The 19,487-nt window shown below is 40.5% G+C and overlaps 1 protein-coding gene across 1 annotated transcript in view; it reads right to left on the bottom strand.

Moving 5' to 3' along the window:
- Positions 1 to 19,487, bottom strand: part of NfI (Nuclear factor I) — a gene marked incomplete in the record, with an annotated part of 283,358 nt that overhangs the window by 82,100 nt on the left and 181,771 nt on the right. The window contains 2 exon segments of the mRNA XM_069309428.1: positions 10,095 to 10,274; positions 18,416 to 18,562. Of these exon segments, the coding sequence (XP_069165529.1) occupies positions 10,095 to 10,274; positions 18,416 to 18,562 (327 nt within the window).

The following is a 19,487-nucleotide window of genomic DNA, read 5'->3' as shown; positions in this document are numbered from 1 at the left end:
TCTCCTCCTCCTCCTCCTCACCATCTTCCATATGCCTATAGCAGTCATCAGCAAGGGTAAGTATTAACTTGAACATAGTTTTGTAGGTTTATTTAGATGAATTAGGTATAAAATTTAGTTTGAAGTGAGGTTTTTGGGTAGTCCGGAACGAATTAATTCATTTCCCATCATTTCTTATGGGGAAATTAGCTTCGGATTACGAGTTTTCGGAATACGAGCTATCTCCAGCAATGGATTAAACTCTTAAAACGAGGTACCACTGTAATCTCCTCTCACAACCAGACCATCACCAGAGAAATCTTAACAAACAACAAAGAAATCATCGATAGATACAGCGATAGCAGGAGGCTCAACGTCTGCGAGGCACTACCCATCAAAAAGTCAACAACAGCTAATTAATGCACAACTATATTCTACCCACTTCAAGACTCCAAACCAATATAGAAGCATCAAGAGGAAGTATGGGCCAATAGGCCCTCTGCAGTTACTTCCATTCTTATGTTCTCATATCCAATTACTACCCATAGTTTCGTGTTTCGTCTTGTGTTTTTCACAAGTTTGTTCACCTCACCCAAAACTGTTGTACCATATCACCTCACCCAGAACTGTTGTACCATATCACCTCACCCAAATGCGAGTATAAGTATGGATGAATTTGCGTGTTTACAGGTTACAGTTGTGTGTGTAAACTAAAGTCTTTGAAAATGTAATAAGTTATTACGAAACGCGTTCAGGCGTCGCATCAGACTAGAAATAAAAATGAATTTTGGAGAATTGATTTTTCAATTACCATCAGCAGTGAAAAGACACCTAAGAAATATTGAGAAAATTTGTGTTAGAATTATTAATCTTACCTTTTCGGTCATATTTAACAACATTCATTATATATATGTATACTGTGTATATATATATATATATATATATATATATATATATATATATATATATATATATATATATATATATATATATATATATATATATATATATATACATTATATATATATATATATATATATATATATATATATATACATTATATATATATATATATATATATATATATATATATATATATATATACATTATATATATATATATATATATATATATATATATATATATATATATATATATATATATATATATATATATATATATATATATATATATATAATGTTGTACCTAGTAGCCAGAACGCACTTCTCAGCCTACTATGCAAGGCCCATTTTGCCTAATAAGCCAAGTTTTTATGAATTAATTGTTTTTCGACTACCTAACCTAACCTACCTAACCTAACCTAACTTTTTCGGCTACCTAACCTAACCTATAAAGATAGGTTAGGTTAGGTTAGGTAGGGTTGGTTAGGTTTGGTCATATATCTACGTTAATTTTAACTCCAATAAAAAAAAAATTACCTCATACATAATGAAATGGGTAGATTTATCATTTCATAAGAAAAAAAATAGAGAAAATATAATAATTCAGGAAAACTTGGCTTATTAGGCAAATCGGGCCTTGCGTAGTTGGCCGAGAAGTACATTCTGGCTACTAGGTACGACATATATATATATATATGTATATATATGTATATATATGTATGTCGTACCTAGTAGCCAGAACGCACTTCTCAGCCTACTATGCAAGGCCCGATTTGCTTAATAAGCCATGTTTTCGTGAATTAATTGTTTTTCGACTACCTAACCTAACCTAACCTACCTTTTTCGGCTACCTAACCTAACCTAACCTATAAAGATAGGTTAGTTTAGGTTAGGTAGGGTTGGTTAGGTTCGGTCATATATCTACGTTAATTTTAACTCCAATAAAAAAAAATTGACCTCATACATAATGAAATGGGTAGCTTTATTATTTCATAAGAAAAAAATTAGAGAAAATATATTAATTCAGGAAAACTTGGCTTATTAGGCAAATCGGGCATTGCATAGTAGGCTGAGAAGTGCGTTCTGGCTACTAGGTACGACATGTATATATATGTATATACGACATATATATATATATGTATATATATGTATATATATGTATATATATATGTCGTACCTAGTAGCCAGAACGCACTTCTCAGCCTACTATGCAAGGCCCGATTTGCCTAATAAGCCAAGTTTTCATGAATTAATATATTTTCTCTAATTTTTTTCTCATGAAATGGTAAAGCTACCCATTTCATTATGTATGAGGTCAAATTTTTTTCATTGGAGTAAAAATTAACGTAGATATATGACCGAACCTAACCAACCCTACCTAACCTAACCTAACCTATCTTTATAGGTTAGGTTAGGTTAGGTAGCGGAAAAAGTTAGGTTAGGTTAGGTTAGGTAGGTTAGGTAGTCGAAAAACAATTTATTCAAGAAAACTTGGCTTATTAGGCAAATTGGTCCTTGCATAGTAGGCTGAGAAGTGCGTTCTGGCTACTAGGTATGACATATATATATATAATATATATAAAATGTTGTTTGGCTCAACCAGACTAATTTAAAACCAGAAAAGGATATAACATGTTAAAGATGGAAATATATAATAATGAGAGAAATTCTTTCAGCAAGGATAAAAATATAAATTGGAAAACAGGTACGAAATAAGGAATTTTCTTCCTCAAACAAGCAGAGGTATAAAGGTATGTGCTGACATCACATCAAACTTGACCGAGAAAGATTATTTACTCCGTGAATTTGTGTGGATGTACGTAGTTCTTCACAGGGAAGATAGGGTGGCACCTGCATGGGCATGGATGGTCAGACAAAGGAGAGTATGCAGATGGGAGACAAGAGCTGTATCAAATAATATATTAGGTGGATAGGGGAGGAGGAGAGAAACTACAGGAGAAAGCAGTTGTAGTATGTAGAAGGGGTAGGAGATAATGCACACTCCTTCACGCATGTACACTTGACCGAGGGGTTTTTGCCGACACTGTTCTCATTTGGTAGCTTTGTTTCTCTCGCTGGTGGTGTAGACTGGTTCCATTTGGTGACTGGCAGGCCATCATGATGGCTGCAATTAGCCTGGTAAAGTGTCCAAGTGACACTTTGTCTACCTGTTACTGCTAGCTAGTAGAACAGATCTTCCTCTTCCTTACTTGGTGAGCATGATAGATCATGTCATTCTGTTGGCACCTTTGTGGCTAGTCCATAAGTTCTTTCTCTTGATCTGCATCTTGTATTTGCACATACAGTATTAAGAAGAATCAAATTGGAAAAAAATTGCCTAAATTAACTCTGTGCCTACTTAAGTAAATCTGCCATTTTGTTTTTCTTTCTTTACCTGCAACTCCCATTTTCTTTGTCTCATATTTTTTTTTGACAAGATGGAACACGCTTCCATACCACTACACAATTGCTTACAAATTGTCTTTCTTTGTGTTAATGTTTTTCAATCATGTTTAGTGAGAACATTAACGGTTGGCAGAAAGTAATCAAACAGTGTGCTTGCTGTTTTTCATCAATTATAACTTTGTTGTATTTTTTTCTGGTCCTACTATGGGTTATATAATGTATTTTTCAGGTATTCTCATAACTTAATAGTATCTTTGAAGGTAATTACAGTAGTCATCACCACCCTGGACCTTACTTTGGGTTTCTGGGAATACATATATTAGGATGGGTATAGTGGTTGCATGTGGAATGAGTTTCTCTTTCACTTGGATTCAATCAACAATCTACTCTTTTTAGTTGTTAGCACAAGATCTAGTACTGTATATGGTTTTTTTGGTGGGCTAAGTGACATGTTGTACGAGAGAAATTCTGTACAAGATCAAGAAATTGCTGCTCTTGTGCTTATGATGTAAGATTTTCGCCAATCATATTTCCTGGTTGAAATTTCCATTTGTAAGAGCTAGTGCATCAAATGCTGCCTTCATAATTTGATGCAGGTCTTTATCAAACTCATCTGCTGCTGCTGTCAGCTTTATTATGAGGTCCAACCATCAGTTTATTTTTATTGTGAACTATATTATTGCATACAGCAAATTCTGAGAATACCATGTTATTTAACACCTCTTTGCCATCAAGACTTCTTTATTTTAGGTGAATTTGTTTAAGGACCATTATATCTCTAGGGGCCCTTGACAAGAAGAAGCCAGCAGCTTGTCAAAGGACCCTCTATTTGTCCTAATAATTTTTTCAAGCTGGATCTTGAATTGCAGTACTGTTTGGGTATTTAGGGTTTTTGTGGGTATGAGGCTCCGTGGGTTTATATTTCTGTGGGTGAAAAAGCATCTCCTGTTTCCTGTCCCACATTGTGGCTTGTTGAGCTTGAAACTGTTGTTCCTTGTTTGTATTACATATGCCCTTTTAAAGAAATGGTCTAGATCAATATCCTCTAAATTGTTCCGTAATGGTATTTTAAAAGTTTCGCTAAAATCAGCCATCATGTCTCTTTTGCAGTGTTGTTAGCATTGTGGCCTTTCCTTCTCTTGTTGTTCTATCCTTTCTAAATGGTGGGTGGTACCTGTGGAGGTGAAATTTCTAAGTTCACTACGGGCTCACCATAGCCAGTGCTACTTGGAACTTTTCGTTCCGGGTAGCGAATCTTAAACAACAACAACGTGAAATTCCCCTTTTCATCCCCATATTTAATGATGCCAGGAATCTCTGCTTTTGCATACTGTATGTGCATAATGTGCCAATTATATTTAACAAGCATACATGGGACTTGTGTCCAGACATTTTAAATGACTTAAATTTTTCCCCTAGTGGCCTAAGAGATTACTGGGTTTCTCAAGCCAGTTGGGCCTTCATTCTACACACTATTATCCAGGACATTGTAACTTGGATTATTTGAAGTGCTGTAAGTAGAAATAAAGGGAGCTAGTTCTAACTGTGAAGAGGATTTCATCCTTCATCCCTGTGAAGACTTCTACTACTATCTTGATCACCCATCTTCTCTTTAACTGTGTATTTATTTGTCCAAACATGTTTCAGATAATTTTTTAAATTGTCACTCATTTCTTTCTCATTTTTTAGTGCAGGTGAGGTTGTGGGATATGCAGATGTCATTGATGGGCAACTTAAGATGGAGGGATAAGTTACGGAACCATGTAGAAGGGTCAGCAGAAAGGAGAAAGGGAAGGTGTGCATTTGGGTCAACAGGGAGGAGAAAGGGAAGGTGTGCATGTGGGTCAACAGGGAGGAGAAAGGGAAGGTGTGCATGTGGGTCAACAGGGAGGAGAATCGGAAGGTGTGCATGTGGGTCAACAGGGAGGAGAAAGGGAAGGTGTGCATGTGGGTCAACAGGGAGGAGACAGGAAAGGTGTGCATGTGGATCAACAGGAGATGTGAATGAAGTATGTTGACAAGATTGATGCATGTAACTACAGATATATATAATGGCAGACTCCCAACATGGGTACTTGCCAGAAAAAAGACTGAAGAATATGCACTGAGTGAAATACAAGGATAAGATCCTGCATACAGCATTGTGTTTGAGTAAAGGAAATGGCAAATTGAATAGAGATGTAGAGATCAAGTACGTAAGTTGGAAAAATAACAAAAATTTTCTTCAGGAATTGTTCTACAATGTTTTCATTTGTGTGCTCTATTATTCTGTAATATTAATAGTTATTTAACATCTCCTTATATAGATTTTCAGTGAAAGTCAATGAAATTAAAAATATATCCCATTGTATATAGGATGAGAGCCAGAATTCTTCACTTAAAATCAAATACAATTCATTGTCACTTCTCCTTAATATATCTGAAAACAAATGAAAATTAGTTGACACAATACACAGTTCACGATGGAGATGAAAGGAGGTGTTTAGTCTTGACTCACCGAGCCCCTCTGAAAGTGACTACCTACTTATCATGTACAGCAGCTCCACCTTACCTCCCAAATATTAATTAACTTGAAAAATCCACATGTAAACAATTATCATCATTTAGATATGTTGTGCTGACTACTGGATTAGAGATTGTCCACTGCAGTTCTAATTACAGTACTGTACTATAAATCACATAAGATATTTTAAAGTAATATTAAGAATGAATTACAATACAGTAGTTTGCGAATAATAATGTCAAGCCTTTACAGACCACACATGTTTGTGAAAGCATCCTCAGAGAATGTACACCTTCTGGGAAGGTCCCCAATCCTCATTAGTTTCACATTTCTACAACCTGGAAGCACCCATACCTTGGGAAACACTAGAACTCAACTCACAAGCACCTACCAAGGGCCAGGAACAGAATATGGAATTCCCGAAAGAGACAAACGGAAGCTTGATGATTGGTTATCATCATAATACAGAAAAATTCTCCAAAACAATCAACTGCCAAAAGAAATTTGTAATCCAGTTAAAAATGATGCAAACCTTTCTGCAGTTTGAGCACTGACTAGATATGCTTGCTCACTCAAATACTTGCCCAAGGGTCTCTGGGTCCCTTGGGTTAGCCAGCCATTTCATTCACATGCCTGGTGGTCTTTTGCTCAGTTCTTTGGTGACCTCTAATTCCCAGGCTCCCTTTCACTGCTTTGAGCAGACCAGAGTCTGGTACTGATTTCTCATAGTCACTTGTGGGTCATCAAGTTATAGTGTGTGTCCCAAGACTTGGAGGCTTTCAGGTTATAGCATTAGGCCGCTACTGAGTGGCCCACCACAAAGAAGCAATTCATCGATCACCAAACCACATGCCAGAAGATGAAGAAACGACGATGTTTCGGTCCATCCTTTACCATTATCGAGTCAATTGTGATCACAGTTGACTTGATAATGGTCCAGGATGGATGGAAACATTGTCATTTCTTCATATTCTGGTGTGTGGTTTGGTTATCAGAGCTTCAGCCACATTATTGTGACTCATTGTCTGCAAGCAATTCATTCATGGATTCTTTGGTGGTTAATATTTGGCATTTCCTTTCACTGAATCTAAAGTCAATCTTCCTATGAATGATATGCACAAAACCCATTATAAGAAATGCATAAGATTAATACTATAAAGTATTAATTATATATACAGTATATTCAAGTCACCTTTTCTACCTTCTAACTAGGAAAGATATCTAGATTCAACATAACACAGGCCTCCAAACACAGTGTACTCTCAAATCTACAGAATTTTCCCATAGGCCACCATCTCTAGAGGCCTCGACAGAAACAGGAAGCCGGTGGCTCGTCAAAAGTCCCTCGGGTACTAATACTAATCTATGTCAGATAACTACAGGGACTCTACCTACAAGATAAACATATACAGTAATTTCTTATGTACATATATCTCAAGATGCCAAGGATACATCTAAATCTAGTGAATTATTGACTAATCCTCAAAGCATTTGATGCTGGTCTAAGCACAACAATTAACTTTGGTGCCATGGTTAAGAAATGGGCAAAGACAAATGATAAAATTTTTAAGTTAAAAAAAAAAATTAATCATATGATATTAATGACAAAAAAGAATTCTTTCATACGATGACACCACAGTTGCCAAAGAAGGAGACAGGAGGGTGGTATCTGTTGGGGGTACAGGACTGGTGTTCAAGTTGTACTCAAAAGGCCAAGATATTGAGGAGCGATCTTTGTAACCTATGCTCAGTTAGTTACTGTGATTGGTACTTCACTTACTATTTTAGTCATAAATGTTATCAATATTTGACCACCTATAAATGTGCAGGACATTTTTGTGAACATTAAATATATTTATTCAGAGCATTGTTACAACAGAAAATATGATGTTCGTGAAAGCTTTCCGAGAGCAGTACTGACTGTCAATAAACATCAATACATAATGTATCAAAATTCTTGGGGGTGGGGGGGAATCATGTTTAATATTATGTTATTTTATTTGCTGTTCAAAAGAAAAGTGTTCTGGAATAATGTCTTCTAATTTCTTCATTATTTTAAAGGTGTTCATGAAATCAGCCTTGCCATGTTTTGTTTGTGGCGTTAGGTTTCAGCTCCTCTCAGCCTTTCCTGGAATGTGAGCTGACTTGGGTTCTGGGATCATATTTGACACTCCATGCCGGCTTTTTTTAATGATTTTTTTTAAGGGTAATTTTGAGCTGCTGTACTTGTAATTAACATGTGTTCCCTAGTGACCTGAGCTACCACCTGGTGATATAATGGGGGTGCTTGCATTGTTAATTCTATTCTCACTTTAATAAAGATATGTAGTTTGTTTTGCTGGGCCTCAGCTTTCTGGGTGGTTAAACAGGGTGAGTGAGTGTGTGTGTGTGTGTGTGTGTGTGTGTGTGTGTGTGTGTGTGTGTGTGTGTGTGTGTGTGTGTGTGTGTGTGTAATATATACTTAAAAGGAAGCTTTCTTAATGTACATCTGTAGTTCAGTTAAAACCTTCAAAATGAGAATTGTAATTTTTGTGTTGGGTTCATCTGAAATTTTTTTACAATATAATAATTTGATAATGGAAAGCTTTCATGAACACCACAGAGGTAGCAAAAGACCAGGACAGTTGAGGAAAGAGAAATAGAACATTCTCATTATTGGCACATATTTAACATGATGTAAATTGTTATGCAATTGCCATCCTTTTGAGCCTGGCCTCAGGCCGGGCTCGGGGAGTAGAAGAACTCCCAGAACCCTCTCCAAGTATGCTCCAGGTATCCTATGTACTGATAAATTACAAATTATACTTTCAATTTAGATATTAAAAGCCATTAATATGCTCTGATTATACTTCTGCCATATCTCTATTTTCATTCATTTATTAATCGGTGTTTATTCAAATATTTTACGAAAATTTGAAAATCTGCACAATGCATAGCCTGTGTTGAAAAATGTGTATTGCATTGTTTGCTTTAAAACATGTTATTAATTGAATGAATTATACTACAATTAAAGTAACTGATGCTACATAGACTTAAGAGCAAGATTAATTTACAGTTGGGGATTACATCTTGTCAGCAAGAGCTGTTTCTTGACAATACTTATGGAAACATCTCTTACAAAACTCACTGACTCCTCCTATTTTAACAATTATGGATACAGGCAAACTTACTCTAATCAAGCTAACTTGTAACTGTAAACTCCATTCTCAATATTCTAAAACTAATAATGTCCTACTGAAATGCCACACTAACCTTTACTGTACTTCAAGCCAATAATAGAATTACGTTCTTGAAAAAGTTGCTGAGCAAACTCAGAAAATTTAACAATCAACAAGCATATTTTTTTTTTACAAGTCGCTCATCTATCATCCGTCTATCTACTACGATGTCTTAACTGTCGTCTTGAGCTCTCTGTATCAAGTGTCCCGACTCTAGTAAGACTGATTCCAGTACAGTATTTCTTGTATATAGGAACATGTCACCATTCCCCACTCTCTACTTTCATGGTGCAATTAACACTACACTAAGACTTGCCCAAAATGCTGTGGCTTTGCAAGAATGCATTTAATCACCAAACTCTGTACTTACACAACCCATTGTACCTTACTTTATATATTGAAATATTGAAGATTGAAGTTTACTTTAAAAAATAGGGAAACAAGGAAACCCCCCAAAAAGTGTGTGTTGAACCCCCCCAAGTTTTTGCAATTATTTATATATTTGTTTTTTAATCTTATGATACACAGTGAAAACTAGAGAAAATTGACAACGTGAGTCACTTGTGATACTCGTGGTGTTCGCTTGTGCAGGATACACTTGTTTCATTGCAATTATTCTGAGTTTGATCCAATATGCAGATAGATAGATGAGAAACAGAAGACTGTATCATACCTTCTAAAAGGCAAGAAGAATGCAAGATTCAAGGTAGTGCAAGATTAATGTAAATCCCACAGAACAGGAAAGTAGGAAATGCCACCTGTTTTGTTTTCACATTTCACACCACAATGTAAACTATGTAATATTTGCAGCTTTTTTTTATTCTTTACATTAAAAAAATATATTGGCAGAGCATTTGTATAATACGCTTTAGAGGTCTATTCTAATATTTTCAACTTTACTATAAATATGGGAGATATGTGACTTTAAACAGGTGGGCGAGCCAAAAGACCGAGAGATAGTGGAAGAGCGAGTACCGAGGGTGTGTTGCGAGGTGTGGTGAGGGGGAGTGTGAGGGTGGAGGAAGGTGCTAGACGCGGCTGGTGCTGCTGCGGACGCTGAGGCTGCAGAGGGAGCCACCAACCCACCGTGGTCGATATCAGAGTGCCATGAAGAAGTGTGTGATGATAGAGATGCAGGAGACTGTGTGTAGTAAGCCAACTCTGCCTTATCCAGTGTGTCTTCCTCTGAACTCAGACGACGGACTCTTTTGCTACGAGGCTCCATTGGAGAATGTGGATCATGCGTTCGCCCCATAGAAAGTGGACCTGCACGTGAAAATCATGGATCAGAAATGTGTGATGTTCCAGTCACAGCATATACATTATTTAAAGTTATGAAATAATTTAACAATTTATGCTAAATAATTGAACTTGTATATAATATAGAGTATTATAAATAAAGGTATTATAGATAAAATATTATTATATAATATAGAGGTATAATAAATAAAGGTATTATCTATAAAATATCATATAATATAGAAGTGCAGATTAAAAGGATAAAAAATAAATAAAGGATAAATTACCAAGTACAGTTTCTGGTCAGATAAAGATATATTATGTATAACACATTGCCTGTCTAGTACAGTTGAACAGTGTGTGACGAAAGACTATATTATTCATCTCAAAATACCATTAGATGAATAGTATGAAGGACATGCACTAACAATGGAAGCAGGGAATGTGCTGCAATAGTCAGGACAACGGCTATTCACTAGATACAAATTAATGAATGGAGAAAAGCATCAAGAACAAACTAGAGAGATATCTGCCTGAAATGCTGTGCGTGTTAGTAGCTTTGCAAGAATGTAAAAATACTAATCTTATGTAATCTCACAATCCCACTGTACCTTTTTGTAAATAAATATTATTATTATTATTATTATTTTCAAGCTTGTGTGAAGGCTACACATGAAAGATTTACTATATATAACACTTAGAAGTTTATAAGAAAATACATTTTGTTCCTAATTACACTTCATGTTCTTTTACATAATTCAGTTCCGACTACACCACAGAACTAGGTGTAAAATGAATGTTACCACAGATGTCACTTGAACATCAGACTCTCTTTTTTAACACTAAAGTATTAAATCTTTTAGTTTATCTCATTTCAAAATATTCAATTACCAAAACTTTGGAAGTGAATGAGGTACTCCACTGCAGCTACCAAAAAACTCATAAAAAAACCAACGTTGAATGTAATGAAATGCCATTTTCTGGATGAGACCCCCAGAGGCTCCCTGGAGCTAACCAGGCTGATATGAATGTATTAGACCATGGCATCAGTCAATGCATATGGAGTTCTAGGTCTACTGGGGACCACAAGCCAAAACCTGGCCTCCTCAGAGAGGCACGAGGAGCAATGACCTATAGAAACCCTGTGTGGTTAGAAGCGTTCTAAGTTTGTCATCGACCGGGTCAGGCCCCCCAGAAAGGCAAGCGCCACAAAACAAACCCCTATTCTGGTTAAAATATGTATTGCTACTGAAAGCTGAACTAGTGGACAGAAGTCCAAATGAAAACGAGCAAGCATGACGTCACCATGTTGCCCACTGCTGTCTCCGCAACACCCCCCTCCCTCCCCTAGGAGGGGGAAGGGGAAGGGGAAGGTGGAGTCCCAGACCTCTGCACCAGCTATCCACCCTGTAGTTCTGAGGCTGGATGTCAAAAACTGTGAAAAAAGTGCCAACTAGAGGGAGGGAGGGATGCCAGAGAGCCTCTAGTCTCACTCAGAAAATGGGGTTTAATTGCATTCAAAGCTGGTTTTCTGGGGGAAGCCCCTTTGGCTCCCCAGAGCTACTTACCAAAGACAAAACAAGAGGGACTTACCAGGGAGGCGGTTGGCCCTTGCTCCTCTGTGTGAAGTTGAGACAACTGGCTGCAACCACCAACCCAATGCGACACAGACCCAACAAGGCCCCAGAACATTGACAAGGTAGCGAGCGGCAAGGACCCTGTTTGACCTCCAAAAACCCTGTGCCCGAATGTCAGCCCAAGACACGTTACCAAAGACGGCAGCTAGCACAGCAACCTTACGAACATTGTGGGCACAAGGATAGACTGCAGGCTGGCTGGACCGAATAACTTTGCGGAGGACCTGGGAGACCCGAACCCTGGAACAGGGAAGAAGGAAAACCGGGTAAACCCATAGTGTGTCCTCCGCCAACGAGGCTGTGACATGCAGGTAATGGCGGAGAGCCGCAACCGGACACAACACATGATGCACCCCCGGCTTGACCAACCAAACATCAACAACCCAAGGACCCCTCCGGAAAGCAGCAGTCTCATTCTTCGCCAGAAAAAAGGAGATGACTGCAAAGGAACAAACCGACCACCAGGACCAAAAGAGCAGAAACCCCCAGCGCCGGAGGAGAGCATGAAGCTTTCCAACTCGACCCCCAGAGGCCAATGCCAACAGGAAAAGCGCCTGGGATAAACAATCCTGAACTGAAGGGGCCACCACAAACCAATTAGAGAGAAAGGAGAGCACCCGGTTCAATGACTTGGATGACTCAGGCGGCGCAGAAGCATTCTGGAGGTTAAACAACGCACGAGACAGCTTACGGAACGGTGCAGAAGTAACATCAACATCGAACGCAGGCAGCAGCAGCTCCGCCATCATCGCACGATACAAGACGACAGTATTCGGCATAAGATGAAGGTCCTGGAACAACCACGAAAGGAAGAACAAGACAACCCTATCAGAGACAGAAATAAACCTACGAAAAGATAAGAAATAATGGAAGGACTGCCAAAAATTTCATACTGTCATCGAGACAAAGCACGCAGGTGGGACTCCATCAACGAAGCCATCTAATCACTATACAAGTGGTGATAGACTAGTCAGAAAGACCAGATGTGAAGACTTGAGAAGATCGAACCAGCCACATAATAGACCGGAGTGATCTACTGAAAGAGGTGGAGCCGCGGGAAGACCCTCTGGTTCAAACACCGAGCAAGTAGCACTTGACACCAAGGCTGGACTGGCCATCAAGAAGCCAAAAGGACTACTCTCCCCTGGTAAGTCTTCAAGCGAGCTAAGACCTGGAGCAACAGCTGAACTGGGAGGAAGAGGTACAGATAAGCCCACCTCTACCAATCCTGCCGCAAGGCATTGACTCCGACAATCTCGCAGTCGGGGAAGGGCACCACATACAACAGGAGACGCCTCGACCACTCCAACGGGAAGAGGTCCACCTCCGGGAGCCCATACGTCTGGCAGAGCCAACTGAATGAGTAGGCGTCAACCATTCATTTCGTGTACAGGGGAAATGAACCAGGTCAGGCCGTCCACCAGGACATTGGACACTCCCTGAACGTGAACGGCCAAGAGAGCCAAACCTCCAGAACTCGGCAGACAAGTCACCCAAAGGGACCAGCCCCAAAGAGCCAAGGACCACATCGAACCCCCTCGATTCAGCCAATGAATCACCAGAGAGCAATCCAAATGGAGTCAGATCGTCAATCTGCTAGCGACGATCCACACCGCCGCAAACTCCTGCACCGTACTGTAGGCCCAACGGAAGGTCGGACCCTACTGCCTCTGGCCTCCCCCTCATCGCCGCATCAATGGGACGAACCATGAAAGGGCCGACTCCCCTTATGTGAACCTGACATCTGCGCAGAGCAATCACCGCGCTGACCCGACAAAGACAGTACCGAAGGCTGCGCCGGCTCTGAAAATGGCACCAATGGGCCTACCACAACAGGAGGAACCCTGAGCCCTTGCACAACTCTTCCAGGAACCCCCCCCCCCCCCACCCATGAGCACCCTGGCGAACCAACAAGTCACACATAAGACGACAACTGGAAGAAGCTGCCTGCAGATACTGCACCATCGCAGACTCTGCAAATAGCAAAGGACAAAAAGACAAAGAAAGCCTGAGAGCCAGGGGCCCAAGTGGATTCCACGGAGGTAGTCAACACCGCCTGGCGACATGCGAGACGGGAAGCAAACAACAGCGACACTGCATCCCGCTTGAACAGTCTGAAAAGAGCAGATGATGCACGCACCGCTGAGACCAACGCACCAGACCCAGGACCAGTCCCAAGCACCTCCACGTCCTCCTCAAACCAGTCCGAGGACACCTCAAGAAGGGAAAAGAACTCCAAGATCAATGCCAATAGGCCACGGGCACGCAAGTCCTCAATGACCAGGGCAGCCGAGAGGGTGAGAACCCTCACCCTCTCGGGACCACCCATGAAGCTGCATAATGCCAACATCCCGAGGAAGAGGTAGGGGCGAACAAGCACGCATTGAGGTGCTCAAACTCGCCCCCCAGGAAAACCTGGACCACCGTATGAACCTTATGCCACTTAAGTGCGCGGGACTGACAGAACGTATGCCACGCCTCTTAACGAGAAAAAGTGGCAGTCTGCCAGCCAGGATGAATCTGGAACCTCATAACAAACCCAGTAAGGAAAAGACGATCGAAACATGAAGGAAAAAGGATCCATTATGGAGGCGTTATGACAAACAACAGAGGGGAAAGGATAAGGGGGTGTGGACTCAACCAACGTTGAAGCAACTAACACCCCCAAGTCCGGGTCCCTATAACCAAACCGGGACAGTCCTGGGGCATCCAATGTAGCAACTAACCTAGCGCATTGCAGCAACCTAAACCGAGCATGCAACACCGAAGCTACCTGCATCAGTAGATCATGATCAGTGGACTGGGTGTATTGGAGTTCAAACAAGGCACAAAACTCCCAGGACTCTAGGTCGAAGGTGTCACCGACCCAACAGGCAGCATGACGGAGGCACAACCGGTGAGTGTCACCCTAAGACAAGGGGGACAGAGCATCCTTCAAACTCGCATGAAGCAAGAGGGAACCCAGGGGTCACAAACTGCTTAAGCTGAATCCCTGGAACGTGTATACTCATGGAGAGCCTAGTGGAGGACCACCAAGATATAAATGGGTGTGACCAAAAAGGGGCAGACCCCCCACCAGGCAGGAAAACAAAAACAAAAGAAAACCCCCGCAAGAGGACAATGTACCCAGGCAGAACAGAGTTGGTTGCTATGAGAGATGAAAAGCTGCACAGTACCCTGTGACCCAACCAGTGACAAAACTACCCCCTACCCAGCGGCAAACATGAGTGCAAGAAACACCCCATCTGACTCCCAGGGCTGTCAATCACCGAGCAGCAAAAGACCTTGCGAAGGTAGACCCCAAGGTGACTTGCGAAAGGTGGTCCCAAGCCCCAAGAGCAGTACTTACAGGGGCACCTAGGGAAGGGAACCCTAGGCGCATGCAGCCCGAGTACTTGTGAATTAACTCCTGGCTTGCGCACAACCAAGAAAACAGCACCACACCACAAAGCACAGAACTAGAAACACAGGAACCAGAGGCACACTACCTTGCCAGTTCACATCAGCCACAGAACTGCAGGGTGGATAGCTGGCACGGTTTCTGGGACTCCCCTTTCCCCCTCCTGGGGAAGGGGGGGGGGGTTGGGCAGACAGCGGCGCGGCAACGTCATGCTCATTTGCTCGTTTTCATTTGGGGGAGTGTCCACTAGTTCAGCTTTCAGTAGCAATATTTTAACCAGAATAGAGGGTTTGTTTTAGGGCACTTACCTTTCTGGGTGCCTAACCCGGTTGATGGCAGACACAGAATGCTTCTAACCACACGGGGTTTCTATAGGCCATTGCTCCTCGTACCTCTCTGAGGAGGCCAGGTTCTGGCTCGTGGTCCCCGGTAGGCCTAGAACTCTTAAGTGCATTGACTGATGCCAGGGTCTAATACATTCATATCAGCCCAGTTAGCTCCGGAGAACCGAAGGGGACTTCCCCCCAGAAAATTAAATTAAATAAAGTTTCTTGCACACACATTTGTATTAAATTTTACAATTCTACGTCAGTGACCATATCCCTTTTAAGTAGGAGGTCCTACCCTCTGTAACAGTTCTCTGATAAATAAACAAGAAAATTCATAGCTAATATCGATTGATATATTAAATAATTCATCTGGTACTGTAACTTCAAGGTTACTGGTGTCATGTAAGCAGACTTTTTACCAGAATGTTGGGTAAGGTGTACAGTGTCAATATCGGGCCATCGACAGGAAGAATGGAACTAAAGGAAATAAGCTTTATGGCTCTAAAGGACCAGGAGGCTTATCCCTCAAGGACAGAAGCCTCAAAAGTTTGTCTTCTATCCTTTGGCCAGAAGAATGACTTCTGAAGCCACATGACTGCCCTCCAAGTCAAAACAACTCCAAATCTCCAATCATAAAAAAGTAGTATTCCAAGGAAATCAAGAGATTTAGAATGACAATCGGGAATTATTGTCACCAAGAAATGATCCAACCCGTTCTCGCAAATTTAATAAGTCAATATTGACTTATTAAATATGTGCATAGGTGACATACTTAACATAATAGTTTCCCTTGAAAAGCTTCATAGAAAACACCGACCTTACCTAACCTACTTAGTATGTTAAGATAAGCATCTTATTGCTTCGTAATTACAATTATTACCTAACCTATAATAGGTATAGGTTAAGTAATAATTGTAATTACGAAGCAATAAGATGCTTATCTTAAGATACTAACAAGGTTAGGTAAGGTCGGTGTTTTCTATGAATCTTTTTAAGGGTATCTATTATGTTTAGTATATCACCTATGCACGTAGTTAATAAGTCAATATTGACTTTACGAATTTGCGAGAACGGGTTGCAACGATCACAGCAGGAAAGGATATAAGCAAACTGAGATCCACTGCACAACTGTCAATCAAATAATGCAAAACCTATTTTTTCTATATTAACTTAGCACAGAGTATTGACCAAGTTGTAAGTGCTTCACATAATCGTGAGTACTGATGGGTTCACAAACTATGAAGTACTGTACAATTTATAAATGCCATGCATGATGCCCAATCCACATATTTTAAAATATAGGCATTTATAATGATTTGGTCTATCCTGAGCCATTATTAAGTCATGTAATGGTCTAGGATGGACTGAAATGTTCTTTTATTTTCAGATTTGTGTGATGGGCATCTAATTTTCAGCCACATTAATTTGACTTAAAAGTCTGCATTCCATGCATATTGTGGCATACCAGTCATTGTGCACACTGTCAGTTTAACAAACACTGCTGATGTATACAAAAATTTGCCATCTGTATATTAAAGCATACACCCCATCCCTCTCCTCCCACAACCACATTAGTTCGGCCTATCTGAAAAGACAGATACAAAAAAGCAATACTGACTTCCCCTGGGAAACTGAAGCAACACTTGCACACACTAAAGGAAGCTTTACATCAGAGCCTCTACCTTGCACTGAAGAAATGGCACATACAGACACCTGAGAAGAGGGAGGAGCAGGCTTCATTCATCACTTAACACCTGCAGCACTACCACTGCAGTAAAGAGTAACACAGAAAGCAGTCAACTGGAACTCTTAGAAGTTGTCCAGGACTGCAGACAAGGTGTGAAGTGAAGTAGTCAGTAGCAAAATCAAGGTAGGCACAAACTTCAATGAGCCACTGGGATTCCCTCCCCATCTCTGATTTGCATCCAAAGGAAACAAATGCAATGCAGGATTTCTCTTGTGTCATGCCTACAGGTAATATCATGTCTTGGGATTATTGGAGGGGCTATAAAAGTTCTACCAGTAGATACCTTCCGGTCCTACCTCGCCCTCGGTGTCAATGTGTGGCCGTATCAGAAATTGACATCACTCTGTCGACCATGCCTGCTAGACCTTTGGGTTTTCTCTCCTGGCTTCTACTTCTCGGACATGACAAAATAAGTTTTTTCTTCTCTCTAAAACAATTCTTTTGTAGCACCACTGGAAGAGAGGTTGGAGAACTACCCTGATTGGAGCTAGGTGGACCGTCCACAGGGTGGTAAATCATCCCTCGGGTAGTAGTGTCACAAGGCCCCAATCATCCTGAAGGGTTTCTTGGGGTAGTGCAATAAAGGTGTTTGTGTACTGCTCCCTGTCTCTGGTGATTGACCCTGAAGAATGGTTTACACAGGCAGAGGCTCTATTCAACACTCAAACTATGCCTCTGGGTTGGTCAGGAGGTATGCTGGTAGTGTGATAGCCATTGTCATGTTTGGCGTTTTGCCAATTGTTTGGAAAAGGTTGGGTGTGGAATCAACTCAAGTGTCACTACCTTTTGTTTCTTGCAGAACTGCCAGACAAGGGGTTAAATAAACACATGTCAACAATAGGGAAGTAGTGTCTACTTCCTACTTTGTGGAAGTAGAATGAGCATTTTCAGTAAGTTTCAGGACCAGTTCAGAGTTCAGAATTGAACTCTGATGCAGGGATGGCAGATGACACTAATTTATTTTATCTGTGACTCAACACAAAGTGATAAAATTGCATAAACAGACACAAATATGGGTTATAATACAGTACAGCCAAAACAATAAAGATACATACTGTCGGCTCGTTCCATGTACGTGCTGTACGCCCCAGCCATGAGCGTGTGGTCAGGTACAGGGGATGTATAAGTTGTGTAATATGTTGGATTTTCCATCTTGATGGTGTTGACACCTGTGCCACCACTTCCCATGGCCATTATGGAAGCTGTCCATCAGAGAAAAACTTTTAAGATACTGTACATTAAAAGAAATATATGGTGAAAAATCTTTGTTTACAATTATTAATAAAACCATTGACTGATAAAAACAAAAAGTACTGCCAAATATAAGTAAACAGTATAAACAATAAATACTTTGACCAATATCTTGGGTGGAACAGATAACCTTCAAGATCTTTCTTGAGAAAATATTAAGCCAAATTCAGTTTGTCTTCTTGAGGTTATCTTGAGATGATTTCGGGGCTGCCACAACACTTGTGGTTTATGAAACCGTGAAAAGATTTCATTAAGTAACCCTGAATATATGGTATGATTGTTTTGCTAGCAAGATCATACACATGTTTTAGTCACATAAAATAATTTACAAGAATTATGCATTTTTTTTTAACCCTTTAACTGCGCAACGCGCCTGCAGGCCCAGGCTTCGGGTGCGCAACGCACCTCCGGGTGTTTTTATTTTTCACGTTCCATTCAAAACTCACGCGGCTACATGGGGTTCACATCAGCTTCCTCAGGGCTCTTGTAAACAGACTCCATCTTTAAAAAAAATCATGGTCCACATTGCCGGGTGTCAGAGCCTCAGTAGTCAGTGAGCAACCAAGGCTGGCGCTCGCAGCATGAGCGCACAGCACTGCTGTTCAGCGTGTGACCACAGCATCGCCTAATATTATCAAATATATAATCTGTTTTATTTAGCCATGATAGTATTATAGAAGAGCCTGAGTGTGATAATGACTGGGTACAATGTTCAAATATCAGTGATTCAATGCTGTTCACAATGTTCACAGTGCTAGCCACAGCACCACAGCATTATTTCGTCCATCTAGGAATCTTCAAACTACTTTTTAGGTTCCTTTTCAAAATAAGCTTGTGGTCAATTATTCATTTACAGGAATTAGTGACCAGGATTGT

Source organism: Procambarus clarkii, chromosome 65 (assembly GCF_040958095.1).
Source record: "Procambarus clarkii isolate CNS0578487 chromosome 65, FALCON_Pclarkii_2.0, whole genome shotgun sequence".
Taxonomy (NCBI): Eukaryota; Metazoa; Arthropoda; class Malacostraca; order Decapoda; family Cambaridae; genus Procambarus; species Procambarus clarkii.
This window is presented reverse-complemented; position numbering and strand designations above follow the sequence as displayed.